Raw genomic sequence first — 18,433 nt, 5'->3', positions numbered from 1 at the left:
GCAGGGGCCCAAGCACTTGGACCATCGTCCACCGCTTTCCCAGGCCATAGCAGAGAGCTGGATGGGAAGTGGAACAGCCGCATCTCAAACCGGCATCCATATGGGATGCCAGTGCAGCAAGTGGAGACAGCCTACTACACCACAGCATCGCCCTGGGAATGCTGCTTTAAACACTGATAAGACAGCTTCTTTACCATGAGTTCCTGGCCATTAACAGGCTAAGGTGAGTTGTGACTCCTCCAGCGAGGGCTGCAGTGTGGCATTTTCCAAATGTCTTTAAAAATGGAACACTCTAGAATATCTCCAAGAGCAGTCACTGACCCCAGGCTCTTTGGCTCCCCGGTAAATAGAAATCGACAGGAGGCCCACCTGCAACCCCTGCTTCTACACAAGGGACATAAGCTCCCTGTGGGGAGCAGGACAAGGTGGGGCGGCACCTCCCCAACACGCGGGAGGTGCTCGCAGAATAGGTACGGGAAACAAGAAGGAAAGGGGGAAGGGAGGGGGAGGGGACGGCTCAGCAAAACCCTTTGGCCTTAAAAGGGCCTGAGAAACTCGCCGCCCCCCACCCCAGCATTTCTCTTTCAGAACCTATTCTGGCTTTCCTTTTTCTTGTTCAAAAACTATTTATTTATTTGAGGGGCTGGTGTCGTGGTGTAATGGGTTAAGCCACCCCCTGAAATGCCAGCAATCCCATATAAGCACGGTTCAAGTCGTGGTTGCTCCACTTCCGATCCAGCTCCCTGCTGATGCACCTGGGAAAGCAGCAGAGGGTGGCCCAAGGGCTTGGGCCTCTGCACCCATGTGGGAGACCCAGATGGAGTTCCTGGCTCCTGGTTTCACCCTGGTCTAGCGCTGAGCCAGCAGGTGAAGATTCCCCTCCCCCACTTCCTCTTTCTTTCTCTAACTCTGCCTTTCAAATAACTTTCAAAATCCCATTAAAAAAAATACAGAGTTGAATTTGCATCCCCTGGTTCACTCCCCAAATGCCTACAGAATCCAGGTCTGGGCTAGGCTGGAGCCAGCAGCCGGGAAGCCCGTCCGGTTCTCCTGTGTGAATGCAGGGACCTAAGCACTCGAGCCGTCACCTGCTGCTCCCCGGGGCGTGCATCAGCGGGAAGCAGGACCAGAAGCACACCTGGGACCTGGATCGTGGGCTCTTGGCATCCGAAGCAGCGTCTTCACCTCTGAGTCAAATCCTGCTCCCACCTTGTTGTTTTTTTGACAGTGACTTATTTCTTAGAAACACACACACACTCACACACACACACACACACACCCTCCTGTCTGCTGGTTCACTTCCCAAATGCCTGAAAGAGCCAGGGCTGGGCCACACTGAAGCCAGGAGCCAGGAGCTCTATCTGGGTCTCCCACATGGGTGGTAGGAGCCAAGCACTTGGGCATCCTCTGCTGTTTTCTAGGTGCATTAGCAGGGAGCTGGATCCGAAGTGGAGCAGCCGGACATCGAACCAGTGCTCTGATCCAGGATGCCCGCACCACAAGAGGGCGCTTAATCTGCTAGGCCACACACTGGCCTCTGGGCTTTTGTTTCTAGCTGAGCCCTGTGGCAGCAGCAGGTAGCACTGTGTACAGAGTGGCAGTGAACACAGCCCTCCCGTCCCCAAGGACAGCCCCTAAGTAATGGAAGAACGTAAACACCTAAGGTGATTTCAGGTGCTGAGACGTGGCATGGGGAGAGAGAGGATCTGAACTGTAGTGGGGCCAGAAGGGCTGCTTTATGCAGAGGGTCAGGGAGGACTTCTCGGAGGAGGTGACAGCTGAGCTAGAACCTGAATGATGAGAAGATGGCAGCCATGGGAAGACGCAGGACAGGGGATTCCAAGCAGAAAACCCATCGAAGGCCCAGATCTGGGATAGTGGAGGTAGAGAGAGAAGGTGGCTGTGGCCAGAACCCACGAGAAGGGAGAGGAGAAGTGGGAGATGAGGAAGAGAGCGAGGAGGGGTCGCGCTTCCTACATTCTGCTGGCCATGGCCAAGGGTTCCAAGTTTATTCCAAGTGCAATGGGCAGCCATCGGGATTTTAAGCAAGGAGGTGACAAGTCTCAGGCTGCAGTAAGGCCCTCACCTGCAGGGGGCAAATTGGAGACAGGAGTGGAGGTGGCCATGGCTCAGGGGAGAGATGAATGTGGAGGTGACAGTCGGGGTGAGGGGATGAGGGACAGCGAGAACGCGGATCCAGTGCCTCCTTTGTTGTTTGCACAGCTGGGTAGGTGGCAGAGCCATCTGTTACGGAACATCTTGGGAAGGGCTGGATTTGGGGCATGGGTGGCAGGAAATTGGATCCTGTTTGTGGCTGTGAGATGCTCAAGAGGTACCCGCATGGAGGCCTTAGGTAGTTGGGTAAACACCTGAAGTTCAAGGGTGAAGTCTTGGCTGGAGATAGATTCCCGGTTCACCAGCTGAAGTCTGAAGCCACTGACCTGGATGACAGCCCCTGTGTGGGAGGGAACACGGCTGAGCCAAGAGGGCCAGAGAGAGCCAAGGGACGCGGGTGACAGGTGCCTGCGAGGAGGAAGCCGGGCAAAGCAGGGTCAGAGGAATCAGAAAGATCAGCTCCGTGTGCCAAATTCTTACTGGAGAAGGCAAGGGTTCTTGTCTTCACGCAAGAAAGAATTCAGGCGTGAGACAGAGAGTAGTGGAAAGCAAAATAGCAAGGTTTATTAGGGAAGGGACATCTGTAAGAACAGATGGGCACCTCTCCAGACAGAACCTGAGAGAGAGTGCCTAGTCGCTCAGACTGGGGGAGAGCGAGGTTACACGGTTGAGTGGAGAATACACCTGGCCAGGCCAGGCGGGCGGCTCAGCAGAGAGGCTGAGGGCTGAGTGTGCAGTCCAGTTGAGGCCGGGGGTTTTTAAGGAGATGAGTCCTGCCTTCCCGCCTCTTCTCCTCCTGGAACAAAGGACTTTTTGGATGTAAATATGAAAAATTCCTTTCTGAGTTTTCCCCCTGAAGTTGTCAGATGGGGGAAGCCTAGCTGGCGTTGCCCCACCTTAGAGGAGCCTTAGAGGAAGGATGGTTATCGGGTAGAAGGGGCAGGCCGTTTGAAGTGCAGATACTGGGCTGCACCTGGAAGGTTATCAGGATGACTGAGATGCGGATGCTGGACCTAGATGTCAACTCCTTAGGCCTTTGTCACACACACATAAGCTCATTTCTGACTTCCTACCTAACAAAATGACACCAAGACCAGAGGCCAGAGGAGCCTCTAGCTTTGGCCAAGATGACCTAGACAGGAGCCGTTCCAAGTAATCATGGAGACGAGGGCCGACTGGAGCGCCAGGAATGCAAAGGGACGGGAGGAAGTGGAGCGGCAGGCGCTTCTGCTACAGGTGAGAACAGGCCACAGCGGGAGTGGTGGCACTCAGCGCCCTGTAGGAGGCGCTGTGGCGGCGGCTCCCCAGGTGGAACCCCAGGGGAGCAGCACAGGCGGTTTGGGGGGGTACTCTGAAACACCTCACTGGGGCTGAGCTGGTTCACATTCCCGCCGCCATGGACACGGATCCCAATTTCCTTCTTTCTTCTTTTTAAACTTTGACTTATTTATTTGAAAGGCAGAGAGAGAGAGAGAGGTTCACTCACCATCTACTGGTTCACTCCTTGAAAGCCCATAAAACAGGCCGGGATGGGCCAGGCTGAAGCCAGGAGCCAGGAATTCCATCCTAGTTTCCCATGTGGGTGGCAGGGACCATCATCTGCTGCCTCCCAGGGGGTGGGCATTCCAGGAAGCTGGAGTCAGAAGCAGAGTAGGTGGGACTTGAACGAGGCACTCCAAAATAAGATGCAGGTGGTCCAAGGGTGACTTCATTGCCACATCAGCTGTCCCTCCTCCATCTCCATCACCAAGTCTGGCACCTGCTCTGCTACTCTGTACTCCTTCTAGAGCCAGAAGCGCTTCTGGCTAGTTCTACCAGATGCATACAATGGATGGAGACAAGGCTTGGTGCGGAGCAGGTCAGGGACGATGATAAGGACGGTCAAGGTAAGGCCTGGGTGACTGCACGGCTGCTTGGTGCTCTCAGTGGGCTCAGATGATTGCTGGCCTGCAGGAGTCTCCGAGGTTCAGGTGGGAGGTTTGGGGTCTGTTGACAGACAGCCTGGGGGCTCCTGAGTGTGGCTGCAGGGGTCAGGGGAGGGGTACCATGGTGAAGGGGTCCTCAGGTCCTCATTCTTAGCCCTTCTCAACTCCGGAGTCACAGAGCCCCTGCCCCGCCCTCAGAGCTGGAGGGGCTGACCCCTTCATTGTAGATAGATAAACTGAAGCCTGGCTCAGAATCCTGCCTGGAGGGTGAGTGTCCAGAGATTTTTCATCCTCCTCCCCTACTCTCCTCCCTCCCTGGAGCAGAGCCCTGAGGCCCTCCCCCACCCCACAGGCAGGCCCCGCCTCCCAGCTGAGAGCAGTTCCAGGCCACGGCTCTAAGGAGCAAGGCTGGACATTAACCAGGCTGAAGGTTTCTTTTTCTAAAGTTTCTTTTATTTATTTGAGGTTGGGGGGGGGAGGATGGACAGAAAGAGACAAGAGAGATCTTCGATTTGCTGGTTCATTCCCCAACTGACTGAAACCGCCAGGCTGGGGCAGGAGCCGGGAACTCCATCCGGGCCAGGGTACTTGAGCCACCACCTGCTGCCTCCCTGAAGGCGCCATTAGCAGGAAGCTGGATTGGCATCGGAGAGGTACTGATGTGGGCGTCGGAGCGGCCGCCACAACACTTGCTCCGGGCTGAACATTTCCTTACAGGGTCTGCCTTCTCCTCCTCTCTCTTACATATATGTGGTGGCAGATTTCCACCATCCACTCTTTTCTTGTATTGCAGACTTTTTTTTATAAAAAGATTTATTTCATTCACTCCTTTAGTCACTTTTAAAAAATATTTATTTATTTGAAAATCAGAGTTACACAGAGAGAGGAGAGGCAGAGAGCGAAAGAGATAGAGAGAGAGAGAGGTCTTCCATCCGATGGTTCACTTTCCAATTGGCTGCAATGGCCGGAGCTGCGCTGATCCGAAGCCTGGAGCCAGCAGCTTCTTCCGCACCTCCCACGCGGGTACAGGGGCCCAAGGACTTGGGCCATCTTCTACTGCTTTCCCAGGCTATAGCAGAGAGCTGGATCAGAAGTGGAGCAGCTGGGTGGGTCTTGAACCGGTGCCCGTATGGGATGCCGGCACTTCAGGCCAGGGCGTTAACCCACTGCGCCACAGCTCCGGCCCCTAGTCACTTATTCATTCATGACATGACTGTGTCTTTCATTTTCGTTCATTGGGTTTGAACTGCTCAGCCAGCTGCAAGGAATGGATTCCAGTGCTTAAGACACTGCTCACCTTCCAATACAGTATCAGCTCCCGCTCTCTCAATACACACCCAGTGCCCGCCGTGAGTCCCGTGAGGGTTAGACCTGCGGCTTCACCTGTTTCTTCCATGTCTGGCAGGTGTCCAGCTATCCCATGTCTTATCCCCTGGGTTGTGCAAGTGTCACGGGTGTGTCACACGTCTGCCTCCTTCTAGTCTCTTCCTCATAGCAGGCAGATAATATATTGATTGATATTGATCAAAGTTCACGAAGCAATCTTTATAAACTGCTAAAGGTGCCTGTGTTTGCCAGCAAATACGACTTGGGACGTTATAGAAGCCACCATGCTTGCCCACTGCAAGCCACACAGCCTCCAGGCACTGGATGTCAAAGCTCCCCTCGGGACATTTGGCCCCGTGGTTCAGGGCCCACCCCGATGCCCGAATCCCACATCTCACGTCACTGTGCCTGGCTTCGGGTCCCCGCTCTGCTCCGATCCCAGCTTCTTGCAAGTTCACAGCCTGGGCGGTAGCAGGTGATGGCTTAAGTACCCGAGACCCTGCCACCCATGTCTGAAATACATGGCTTCAGCCTGGCCCAGCCCTGCTGCTGCTGCAGGCATTTGAGGAGCGACCCAGTAGATGGAAGATCCCTCTCTTTCTCTCTCTCTCTCTCTCTCTCTCTCTCTGTCTGCCTTTCAAATAAATAAAAATAAACAACAAAAACTCTTGCTTGGCTTAAAAGCAAACACACTACTCTTGCTTACAACTGGCTACCTCCACGCTGCTCCCTGGTGTGCACAGCTGCTAGAAGTGTGGCGAGCGCGGTTTGCTGTGCTCTGGGAGTGCTCTGCTCTGAGTCCCTCTGAAGGCTCATTCCTGGGAGGGGAATGCCCGGGTCAAGTGCACTGTACATCTCCATGAGTGCCCGAGGTCCAGGTGTAGTGTCTCACGCAGTAGGAGCTCTGTGAGGCCTGTGCACAGGGGACTGGTGCCCCAGTGCCTCCTGCGAAGGTCGCATCCTTTCCGCTCCCATCCTCACAGCTGGGAGAGTCCCAGCAGTGGTCGCTGCTGCCACCAGGCCCCTGCAGCTCGGGGCTCCAGCTGGCTGCCGTTCAGGCCTCTCTGCTGCTGCCGGCCAGGAGGCGTTAAAGGACCTGTCTCATTGCCAGTGAGAGGAAGGCAAGGCCCTGAGCACGGGTGACCCTCTCCGCCTGGCCTCCTCTGCCGGGGTGGGCACCCCGACACGAGGTACCCACATTCTCCTCCCCCTCCCGCCAACCAACCCCTGCAAGCAGAGAAGCGCCCACAGAGAGCTGGGCCCCTTCTCCCACTGCTGCCCCAGGTGCTAATATGCCAGAAACCACTGTAGTCCCGACTCCCTCAGGAACCCCCAGCCCCCATCCCTGGCATCTTTGGGGCTGCTTGTCCCATCGCCACACCCCTGGCCCCACCCCTGCCTGGGTCCTGGCGTGCCAAGCACGGGTATTGCTGGCACAGTCCCAGGGGAGCCACCCCTGCCAGCATGCCAGGGCCACTCCCACCTCCTGGGAGCTTTGGCCAGCACTGAGCTGTGCCCTGTGCCTGGGAGAAGGCGGCTGGCACTGAATGGGCTCTGAGGGCACAGTGCAAAGGCAGGGGTCAGGGTGGGGTTACCTGCTTGCCTGGACCCCAAGCCACTGGCACCAGGACCCTTTTGCACTCTGCATGACCTGGGCCAGGTTGCCAGCCCCAGGTTCTGCTGCAGCCCCCTGGGGCCTGCTCCATGCTGCAGTGGTAAAGCTTCCTCCCTGTTAGGGTTAACCCCACGGGTGGGGCGGCGGGGGGGTGCCCCAGGAAGGCTGGAAGAGAAAGGCGGGGTCTGCCTTCTCCTCCTCTCTCCTTTCCTCTGCAGGGGACTCCAGGGCTGGGCCCCACCCACCCACTCCCCTCTCCCGCCCGCCCGCTGCCCACCCCCACCTTCCCCAGCAGGTTGCTTCCTGGATCCAAGTCCTTCCTGCCGAGTTTGCACCGACTCCAGGGAGGTGATCAGGGAGCCAAGCTCCTCGCCTCGGGGGAGGGCAGTGTGCGTACGGGACTGGGAAGCCGTGGACAAACTGGGAAGCCGTGCATGGTCCTCCCACCACAGTGCCCGGCTCCTTGGCACCCAGACACCTCAAGGAACAGGAGACCAAAGCACCTGCCAAGGGCCCCTGGCCGCGGGTGGCCTGCGGCTGGACGATCCTGGGGGCTCATGGTGGTGGGGTGTCGGCGCGGTGTCATCCCCCTGCCCACCACCTGCTCGCACAGCCAGAGGCAGACTCGCAGCCACAGTCAGCCAACGTTTAGTGAGGACACACATTTAGTGTGCATCGCAGGGGGTTTACAGTGGGGCTTTTTCTAGTCACCCAGTCCCATCTCCCATGGGTGCAGAAGGGCCTCCATAGTAGCCCCAAGCTGGCTGGCCAGTCAAGACTTGTATGCCTCCAGAGACAGGGCTCTCACTACCCTGCCGAGTAGCCGGCACCACGGTTGGGCACCGACAGTTTCCTCCTGGCTGTCTCCAACTGCGGGAAGGGGCGGATTCTGTTGCTGCAGCCCAGCCCTCAGGACAGGATAGGCAGCTGGGGCGGAAGCGGGGCAGGAAAAGCAATAAGTTAAATCCGAGGCTGACCGGAGGCCGGCGGGACGGGTGCAGGCATTCCAGGGTGGCAGAGTCTCTGAGTCGCTCTGGGAGGCGCGGGGAGGAGGTGGCTCAGAAGGCTGGGTTGTCAGTGCCCGTTGGCATCTCAGCATGGTCTTCGGGCAAGAGGCTGTAGGGTGGCGGCGGCTCCAAGGGGGTCGGGCCTAGGGCAGGCTTCAGGACGATCTGCGGAGGAAGAGGACGCTCTGAGTCTTCTTGGTGGGCCTGGCCCTGGCCGTTACCTGTCCTCCTGTGCTGGCTGAGGCTGGTCACCTGGGCAGGGATGCGGCGGTGCGAGCGGCAGAGCCCTCCCTCCTCAATCCTGCTGCTCTAGCAATCTGGGCCACAGCAAGCGACAGCCAGCCTGGGACAGAGAACGCTCTGGGACACCTACCTCGCTGTAGGGGGGTGGGGGATCACAGGCAGACACCCAGACTCTCTCCGGGGAAGCTACGGGGGGCACTTCCGGGGGCCCCTGGCGGTCCGGTGCGGGATCCTGCTCTGGCTGTCTGCAGTTGCGACAGAAGCGCTTGGCCAGGCCACAGATGCACAAGACGGGCAGGATGACCAGGAAGATGATGACGAAGATCCTGGGTGGAGAGCGCCAGTGTCACCCTGAGCACCCAGGCCATCCCTGCTGCACTGGCCTGCAGCATCCAGCCCTGTCCCACACGGACCAGGCCCCACCCGAGGACTGTGCCCAGAGGGGCTGGCCCTGGGCTCACCTCAAGGGGCCAGAGAAGAACTCGTTTTCCTGGCAGCAGCTCTTCCCGCAGCATTTCAACCCTTCGGGGCAGGTGCTGGTCAGGGGCAGAAGGGGAAAGGCGAGGCCATTGGACCGGGACGCAAGGCAGAGGACCAGTTCCCCCAAACACAGACTTAAGCCTCCCTGCAGGGGGGTGGGGGTCTGAGCTCAAGGGGAGGAACTGGGGCTGGGGTTCAACCTCGTCTCCAGGCTTATCTCCCAACCGGCCTTCTGCTCTTGTGCTATGTTACTGCTTCTTACTAAGCCTCATTTTTCTCATCTGTAAAGTGGGTGGCAAGACTGTCCTGTCGAGCCGTGGGGATTGAGTTGTGGTGGTTGTGGCATCCCTCATTTGGCCCTAAGGAAACACAGAGAGGGAGGTGACGTGGAGCGACCAGGAGCTAACCGGAGGAGGAACCTGACCGGTGCCCACAAATAGGCAGGAGGCAGGGCAAGGTGCTTCGGGAACAATCCGTGTTCCACCGAGACCATGCCCCCGGCCCCTCCCCACCCTGCTCAGGCTTCTTGGGATTTGTACAGGGGGCTTCAACACATCTGTGGAAAACAGAATCAGAAGAGAAACGCAGGGGTAGGCATTTGGCCTGGTTATTAAGATGCCCATATCCCATGTTAGAGTGTGTGCACTGATTCTGCCTCTGGCTCCTGGCCCCATGCTCCTGCCCACACAGACCAGGAGGCAGCGGTCACGGCTCAAGTGATGGGGGCCCTGCCACCCGCATGGGAGACCTGGACGGAGTTCCCAGCTCCTGACGTCAGCCGGGCCCGGCCCCAGCTGAGAATCTGGAGAGTGAACCAGCAGATGGGAGTTCTCTCTCCATCTCTCTCTGCCTCTCAAATAAACACATTTTTTTAAGTTTATTTTGGTGCAAAATATTTGAAATCCGTGCATAATACTGGTGTCTTACTAAAGAGCATGGAAATGGCCGGCACCGTGTCTCACTAGGCTAATCCTCCTCCTTGCAGCGCCGGCACACCGGGTTCTAGTCCCTCTTCCAGGCCAGCTGTCTGCTGTGGCCCAGGAGGGCAGTGGAGGATGGCCCAAGTACTTGGGCCGTGCACCCCATGGGAGACCAGGATAAGTACCTGGCTCCTGCCATCGGATCAGCGCGGTGCACCGGCCGCGCCGGCCATTGGAGGGTGAACCAACGGCAAAGGAAGACCTTTCTCTCTGTCTCTCTCTCTCACTGTCCACGCTGCCTGTCAAAAAAAAAAAAAAAAAAAAAAAAGCATGGAAAAATTACGCACAGATTTCAAAATTGTTTTGCACCCAAATAAACTTACCTCTAAGTTCCATTTTTGCACAGCTTTTTGAAGTGCCCTTGGGTATTTAGGTCAGCAGAGTTCCCGCCCTGCCCAGCAACTGCTGTGAGAAGGATCCAGAACAGCCTGGCCCAGTCCTCAGGGGTGGTTGGTGGTGGTGGTGGGGTCCTCCCTCTTCAGGTGGGGGGGTTGGGGGCTGGTTTCTGGCTGGAATGGGAGTGGCAGAAGATGCTGGACGAGCTGCCTGATCCCCTCCCCGCTGAGACAGACAGGGCATGACTGGAGTGGTCCCTCTCCTCTCTCCCCCAGAGTGGAAGTTAGAGCCTCATGGCCCAGACTTACGAGGAGCGAATGCATTTGGCTTCAGCCTGGGGAAGAAAAGAGGCAGAGGTCAGAGGTCATAAGTGGGAGTAAGGGGGAGCAGGGGCAAGACCTCCGCTCAGACGTTGCTCGGGTGTGACACAGCCCGCAGGTGCCCAACGGACTCAACTTCTCCCGACCTCACTCCACCCGCCCCCAGGTCCCCGGGTCGAAGGATGGAGCCCAGCTGCCCCTCCTTTCCGACACCCCACCCCCATTCACTCAAGTCCAGAAGCTCACCCCTCCAGAACTCCCTTCCAATTCTGTGTCCATGACAGCCATGGCCAAGGGCCCTGTGACTTCATCCCCAGCCAAGGGACCACGAACACTGCAGGCAGGCGGACTCTTGCTATGGTGAAAAGCTGGTCCCCTGACAACCTTGTCAGAAGCCCCCTGGGGTACAGACTCCCAGAGGGCAGCCTTGGCCCCCTCCCCCTCTACATCCCATGTCCCCCTTTTTCCCACACCCACTCAGCCCTGCACACACCTGCTGCCTGACCCTCTCCTGCCTGGAGGACTCGGAGCTCTGCAAGGCTGCCAGGACCGCCTTCCCCCGGGCTCTGGCTCCGCAGGGCGGTCAGGCATCCTTAGCTCTGCAATCCTGTGGGGCAGCCTCACCGCGACACTTGTCCCAGAAGGCTGCAAAGCTGGCTCCGGCACGTCCACTCCCCCAGAGCACTCCCCCTCCCCTTCCTCTGCTTAATTTTCCTCCAAAGCTCTAGGATCACATCACATACTGTAGCTTTTACTGTGTCTCACGGACTGCCCGCCAGCTCAGCAGACTGGAAACCCCAGGGCAGGGATTTGAGTCTGTTTCATCACCGTTGAAAACCCAGTGGCCAAAACACATGCATGAATGAATGAGCATTCAATGATTATCTGCTTGTATTTCATCCTGGCTGCTCCCAGATGGTGGGGAGGGATGTAGGTGCAGGGATGCAGGAAAGTGGGGAGGGGGGGTCTCTGTCACCCTACCCCAGCCCCCTGGAACAAACAACCAGGGCTCAAGAATGGAAGCCTATTTGGTAAAACCACCATTATTTTTATACCGTTACTTAAAATAATTAAAATGAGGGGCCAGTGCTGTGGTGTAGTTGGTAAAGCCACCGCCTGCAGTGCCAGCATCCCATAAGGGTAAAGGTTTGAGTTCCGGCTGCTCCACTTGCAATCCAGCTCCCTGCTAATGTGCCTGGGAAAGCAGTGGAAGATGGCCCAGGTGTTTGGGCCCCTGCACCCATGTGGGAGACATGGATGAGGCTCCTGGCTTTGGCCTGGCTCAGCCCTGGCCGTTGTGGCCATTTGGGGAGTGAACCAGCTGATAGAAGATCCTTCTCTCCTCTCTCTGCCTCTCCTTTTCTGAAACTCTGACTTTCAAATAAATAAATAAGCTTTCTTTAAAAAAAAAAAGTGTAAAAAAGTAATTAAAATGAAACCTCAGTTGCTAATGACAACAGTAAAGACAGCACCAGTGACAAAAGGTGGGACAATTCCTGAGCTCAGTTCCTTGTCACAAGCTTTGTCCCCTGGTGGGGACAGGAGCAGGAAGACACCCTGCAGGCTGGCCCAGAGAGGGTGCGGGTCGCCTAAACCACAGAGCTGCAGGCAAAGCCGGCGGTCCAGGCACTTGGAGGTATCCCACCCCAGGCTCCGTTCCTCAACCTCCCTCTGCAGGACCCCAGCTGAGAAGTGACCCAGCTCCTCTCCCAGCCGGTCTCTCCCCATTGACTGAGGGGGGACCAGCTGGGGGTGGCTGGGAGCACCAGGGTGGCCATGAACAGGGGCATTCACAGCACCTACCCCTTGAGGTTGCTGACTCCACCCAGCGTTGACATGAACACTACTGACCGCCCATGCGTGAGCAGGGACACCATGCCCACCCATGAACCTGACTCTGCAGATGGGCCGCTGCAGACCGCGCGGCAAGTTCAGCCTTCGTTGCGAAGGCATGTTCTAGACCCATCTCAGTCTGCAGGCTAAGCTGCCACGCCGGGCCAGGGAAGCTTGTCCCCCTCTTGTAGAGGGTCTGAGGGAGGAACAGGAAGGCTGGGGCAGTGCTCAGACCCCACCCCCGCCTCCCAGTGGCCCACCGGGAGGTCGCCCAGCCTTGGGTCAGGCAGCCAGTCACACCCTGCACCGTCTGGCCTGCTGTCCTGCCCTCTCCCAGTAGAGAGCAGGCAGGCTCCTCTCTCCCGGGGCACAAGCTGGGAAGCACAGTCCCAGAGAGGGCTGGGGCGTCCCCAAGGTCACCCAGCATGGCAGATCAGAGCTGGAGACAGGGCCAGCCCAGGCGTCCAGAGCTTGGGCCCTGCTTTCTGACACAGAAGGGAAGGAGCTGGTAGGACAAGCGGAGGCTAATATTGGGGTCAAAGTCTCCACCGCCAGGGAGGCCCTAGGTGTCTGGCAGGAGGGGGGCGGGGCCAGGTCCCACGGCACACAATGCCCCCGAAGGAGGAGGAACCCTGGCTTGCACAGGGCTCCCCCGCCGCCCCCACTCCCACCTCGCCGCAAGAAGAGAAAGGAAGTTGCTAACTGGTCTCCAGGAAATCCTGACACCCGCCTCCTGCCGCGAGCCCCTGCCCCACGACGGCAGGACCGGCCGGGAGAGTGAGGCAGCCTTACCTCCGAGGAGCTCACCTGCTGGAGGCCGGCCAGCAGACTAAGCAACAAGGTGGGCGCGAGGCCGGGGACCCGGGCGTCCGACATCCTGGCCTGGGGGCCACTGAGCTTCCGTGTGTATGGGGAGGAGGGGAGAGGCGGGGCCGCGACCTCTCCCACTTCTCTCCACCTATAGGGCCCCGCCTTGGGCCGGGGGGGGCGGAGCCGATGCACCTGGGATGGGCGGACTTGGGGCCCGGAGTGGGAGGAAGGGGAAGGGTAGAGGTTGGGTTTGGGGTTTGGGAGGTGGAAAAGATGACCTGATCGACTACGAAAACACTCCTGTGGGGCCCGCGCGGGACTGCAGAGTTAGGCCTTGCTCCACCCACCAGGGTTAGGGGCTCGAGGGAGAGGGGCTGCACCTGGGGCTGGGCGTGGCCGAGGGGCAGGAGGGCCTCGCTCCTCTGCACTGCTGGGGAGGCCGAGGTCCCTGGCCCGGGTGAAGGGCTTGCCTGGGGACTGCTTTCTGGCAAAGGAGGGAGGGGAGCGACCTGAGATTGTGGGTTGGGGCGCCACGCTGGCGCAAGCTACCCCCTCCCTGTGAGATCCCGAGAGAAGTCGGGACGGGGGCGGGGAACGAAGGCCCCAGGCTGCAGCGTCTTGCCCCCGGGTCTGTAGGGCGAGCAGGCCCGTCCGCATTCCTGGGAGACCCCGCCGAGGCGGCGGGCTGGGAATGGCCACATTCTGAGCCCCGGGCGGCGCAGAGCCCCTGCCCCGCGGCGGCTCGCGGCGCTGACCGAGGCCGACCGGCAGGGGGCAGCGTCGCCCGGCGCCGGCCTCTTGCGGGAGCCCGAGGGCGCGGGCTGTGACCTGGGCCTGGGTCTCCCTGGGAGCTAGCCAGGGGTGGGGCGGGCGGTAGGCCAGGTGGGAAGAGACGCAGGACAGGCAGACCGGGAGGGGCGCCATGGGGGAAGGGGAAGGTGGCCCCGACCCTGACCCTGAGAACATCCTCGACCTGTCTGGCTTCTGCTTTTCCCCCTCCCCTTCCTCTCTCTGGCTCTCCCCAGTGCTCCCAGTCTGCACCCAGTTCCGGCTTTCCATCCGGGTCTCTCTCGGTCACCCCTGGAGCCAGGCTGCCTGCAGTCTGTGTGTCTCTCCCTCTGCTCCCATTTCCTGTGTCTAAGGTTTGCTCCTGCGCGTCCCCATCCGGGTCTGTTCTCAGGGGCTCTCCTGGGCTCTCCCTCTCTTTCCCTGTCTGTTTCTCATTATCTCTTGGCCCCTTTCAGCCCTTAAGAACAGAATCTTCCAGTTTCCTGATCCAAGTGCAGTTGGGATCTGGCCCCGGAGAATCTTGGCTCCAGTGAAAGCTCTGGTGATTAGGAGCTTGGCCAGGGAGGGGGCGCACCTCCCCCCCCCCCCACCGTCGTGCAGTTGCCTTGAATCCTGACTGCCCCCTGCCACGGGCCCCCTCATCTAGAGAGGGCTGGAGCCCTCTCCCAGCAGCACCCATGGTGCCTCCACTTCTTGCTCATCAAGCACCCAAGGCCCGAGGCATCTCCCCCCACCTCCCTGCCTGCCTTCCCCCCTCCCACCCTACCGCACCCCGGGTCTGGGGGCTGGCGGGGCTGAAGACGCAGCAGGGGAAGCTGGCATCACCCGACTCCGAGCCTCTGGTACCCACCTGGCCAGATACAGTGCTGCCAGGCAAAAAGACACAATCACATTTGGAATTAAATTTTAATTTTAAATGCAAAATAATTGCAGCATAGTTATTTATTTGTTGTTTAGCCAAAATTCAAATGTAACTGGGGGTCATGTGTTTTGGCTTGTTAAATCTGGCAGGCCCACGCCGTCCCTGGGACGTTGGTGCAGCCCCAGCCCCAGCCCCACATGCTCTCGGTGCAGAGAGGGAGGACCCTAGTGCGCCCCTCTCTGGGCCAAGGCCAAAGGGTCCCTGGAGCCTGCTTCTGGGCCCTTAGGGTTTTCCATGAGTCCAAACTGCCCTTTTGGGTCCTATACTTCGAGAAGGCTGGAGGTGGGTGGTCCCAGCCTGTGGTCAGCGGCCATCATCGTGGCTCCGCCCCCACCCCCACTCCAGCATTCTTGGTGGGTGAGGTAGGGTAGGGGTGGAGCTCCATGGGACCCCAGGCTGGGCACAGCAGGGGCTGTCTCTAGGGGAAGGAGGGGTCCTGCACAGGGACCGCATCTTCTATTGGACACTCGATGTGGCAGTGGGAGGAAAGCTGCTGCCCACGTGCCTCGTGTGCTCAGGCATGCGGTGACACGGGGTGGGGAGACCCGGGGACCTCATGCATTCAGCGAATGCCTCCAGAAGCCACGCCAGATTCCATCTGGGGTTTCCCAAGAGCAGCGACGTTCAGATGTCCTCATGTGCACGCCCCTTGCCCTCGACCCGTGCTTGGAAGAAGGAGCCGATTGTGCGCCCCATAAGGGCGCAGCTGCGAGGGCCTTGGGGGGCAGCTGGCCCACCCCCTCCATGCAACTGGAACCCAGAGGAGCAGGAAGGCCAAGTCCCCGGGGACAGTAGGGGCTGAGTCAGGACCAGAACCCTGAAGGTCTTGAGAGCCCACACCCGGTGCAAGTGCACATACCTCGGGCCGCTGCAGGAACACGTCACTGGGCGCAGGGTGGGTGGCCAGGCCCTGGGTGCAAGGGCAGCACCGGGCTGAGCTCTGTGCGGCTCAGCATGCACCCCTCTCTCCCATACCGCCAGGCCACCTGTATCCAGGGGGTCTAGTGGTGCTGGGGCCCCGAGCTCTCTTTTCAAAGCCGGGCTCTGCCTATAGGGGCAGTATTGTGTCATGTTACTAACTGTGTCACTCACTGTGGGATGCTGTGTGGCCTCACAGAAGACACCCAACGTCTCTGTGCCTCTCAGAGGAGTTGGGTAACCGTAGCTCACTTGTCACATGGACATCGTGAGAATGAAATAAGCCTTCGGTGCCTGGCCCAGCAAATACGTGCCTGGCAGAGAAAAGGGGCCAGCAGGTGCCTGTGTCCCTGTAGTACAACGGCGGCAGAGCAGGGTGTGCAGGAATTAAGGGTTTGAGCTCAGCCCCAGTTCCTGGCATGCCCTGCTCAACAGCTCCCTCTGCTGCCCATCAGGTGCACTGGGCCCTTAGGGCAAAGCAGAGGGCAGGGGACTGGGTTCTGACCACCGCTCTGTGTGGGGCTGGGGCTGGAGAGCTGAGTGACTCCCTGTGTTCCTGTCTTGTCCCTCCCCTTCCACTCCCTCCCTGCGGCCTGCCCCCTGGGGAGGGCCTGCCTCTCCCTTTAGGTTGAGTGCTCCCGGGGACTGGAGACCGGGTCTGTCACAAGTGTCCCCAGCCCTGGTTGCCCCTGAGCAGCCTGGCTCACCAGGGCCATCGCATTCGTCTCCAGTGGGGTCTGCAGCCTGGTCTCCCCTTGCACCCACTGGGACCTGTCACTCCCCTGCTCCCTAACTTCAGACTCCCCACTGCCATCTCAGGGGGGCTTCTGGGAGCCCTCCCCCCCCGCCCCCCTCTGCTCTTCAGCCCCCTCCCCTTCCGGCTTCCCTCCTGGCTTTGGCCAGTTTCCCCAATAACCTTTCCTGAAACCTATCCCTCAAAGATCAACTCAAGTGCCACCTCTTCCAGAAAGCCTTCCTGGACTAGATCTCACTGCTTGTTGCAGTGAACGTCCCCTCCCTGCTCGCCCCCACACAGGCCTCGCTGGCAGCTCTCGGCCTTCCTCCCTCCGAGATACGTGGCCATGTCCTGATGTTCCCACCAGGCTGCGGGGGCTGCCGGCTCTGACTCAGCCCTCATTCCCCCATGGTGCTTTGTTCCAAGTAAACACTGGCTCCGTTGTCCCTGAATCAAAGCTGCCGGGGGGGGGGGGGGGGGGCTCCCTGGGTCAGGGGCCAGATTGCTCCAGGAGAACAGGGGATTCATGTCTGGAGTCCTTGGTGAGGGGCTATCCTTTGGCAGGGGGAAGTCTGGACTCGCACCTCCCAGGCCCCAACTTCGCCATCCCCATTGGCTGTGCCATTTGGGGAGCCCACCTTTGTTTCCTGCCCCCAGGGTGTGTTCACACACCCCACCCTCGCAGGTGAGGGAGATGGCAGTGGCTTGGGGAGGGGGTGAGCCTCAGGGGACACTGCGGGGGAGGTGTGGCTGGACAAGGCACCGCACCAGGGCTCCCAGTCGGATTTCCCAGATGTGGGACAGAGGCTGAGGCTCCTGGCTGGTATTTCACTGGAAATGAAAGCCCCCCCCCCCCAGCCCACCCTCTCAGGGTGACGGGCGTGAGGTGTAGCGATGACTTCCGGAGTTCACCCCACGTGTGAGCAGCCACCTGTGGCCCGGGAGGCCGGGGGCAGGGAGAGCCACCTGACAATTAACGGGGCAGGGAGCTTATTATCCTAACGAGCGCCTTGGAAGGGTCCAACTAATGCTCACCTTCCAGGGGCTTAGCAGAGACAAAAGCGGCCCTTGGGAGCCATTATCCTTCCAAAGTGCAGGCTTCCGGGGCCAGGCTGTGCCGGAGACCGGAGACCGAAACACGGTGGGGTGGGGGGGCCGCAGGCTGGGGGCGGGGAGCGGGGGGAGGGAGCTTTGAGCCACTGAGCTGCAGGAGGCTGATGGAGCTAGGACGGGAGAAGCTGAGCTGAGACCCGGATGAGGGTCCTGAGAGCCTGGGGCCGGGGGCTTCTCCCTCCGGGTCTCCTCCCTGGCGGCCCTCACTGTTCACTCTGAGATAGAACCCGCCGCCAGAGAGAAGGAAGGCAGGGGGATCCCCGGCACACCCACTAACTGGCTCTGCTCAGGCCCTTAGAAGAGGGTTCTGCTGTGCCCTGCGTGTGCCTTTCTCTGTCTCCAGGTGACAGGGCCGGCGGTGAGAAGAGCTTCCCAGTCCCAGTAGCCCTCTGTGGGCCAGATGTGCCCAAGGGGCCCTCTCGATGGTCTAGGGACTCAGACCAAGGCTGGGCGCAGGCAGAGCCGGGCGGGCCCTGGAGCGGTGAAGGCGGAGGGAGAGTGTGAGGCTGCGAGAGGGAGGCGCATTCTTCTCAAATCAGAGCTCCGCAGAGCTGAGCTGAGCTGAGCAGCCACATCATCTGGCTCCCAGCTGAGCGCAGACTTGGCTCCGGGGCTGTGCACACACGCAAGTGTGGGCGTGCGCATGGGACAACATATATGTGCACACGTGGGTGTGCACCCGCCACAGCCTCCCGTGCTGATGTGGCAGCCCCTATCTGCCCAGCCCCCAGCTTTCTCCGGGTCCAGGCCAGCCCAGGGGGCGCTGGCTCCAGGAGCCCCTCAGCCCAGCGGCCCTGTTAGCACCTCCTCCCTCTGTTGTTAGCGCCTCACAGCCCCTTCCTCCTGCGGCCCCTGCCGTCCCCCAGAGAGGCCCCGTGGCTGGCGGCCCAGTTCTCGCCTCTGCACTTCAGCTTCTTTCCAAAGCTTGCTCCTTCCCCCAGCCCGCAAGCCCCCTGCCCTCCACT

At 59.6% G+C, this 18,433-nt stretch overlaps 1 protein-coding gene across 2 annotated transcripts; it reads right to left on the bottom strand.

The window, feature by feature from the left end:
- Nucleotides 1-7,613: 7,613 nt before the first annotated feature.
- TMEM92 (transmembrane protein 92) lies at nt 7,614-13,643 on the bottom strand. 2 transcript variants are annotated; one of them, XM_008271307.4, is made up of 5 exons: nt 12,988-13,643; nt 10,336-10,361; nt 8,693-8,767; nt 8,362-8,557; nt 7,614-8,153 (listed from the first exon to the last, which is right to left on the bottom strand). In XM_008271307.4, the coding sequence occupies exons 1-5, from the start codon at nt 13,054-13,056 to the stop codon at nt 8,040-8,042; spliced, it is 480 nt and encodes a 159-aa protein (XP_008269529.1). In that variant the 5' UTR covers nt 13,057-13,643; the 3' UTR covers nt 7,614-8,039. The 2 variants fall into 2 exon arrangements, with proteins under 2 accessions (XP_008269529.1, XP_008269528.1); XM_008271306.4 differs by having other exon boundaries at nt 12,973-13,603.
- Between the last annotated feature and the right edge of the window lie 4,790 nt (nt 13,644-18,433).

The sequence above is a fragment of the Oryctolagus cuniculus genome, chromosome 17, assembly GCF_964237555.1.
Source record: "Oryctolagus cuniculus chromosome 17, mOryCun1.1, whole genome shotgun sequence".
NCBI lineage: Eukaryota > Metazoa > Chordata > Mammalia > Lagomorpha > Leporidae > Oryctolagus > Oryctolagus cuniculus.
Note: the sequence above shows the minus strand (reverse complement) of the source record. Positions and strands in the feature narration are given on the sequence as shown.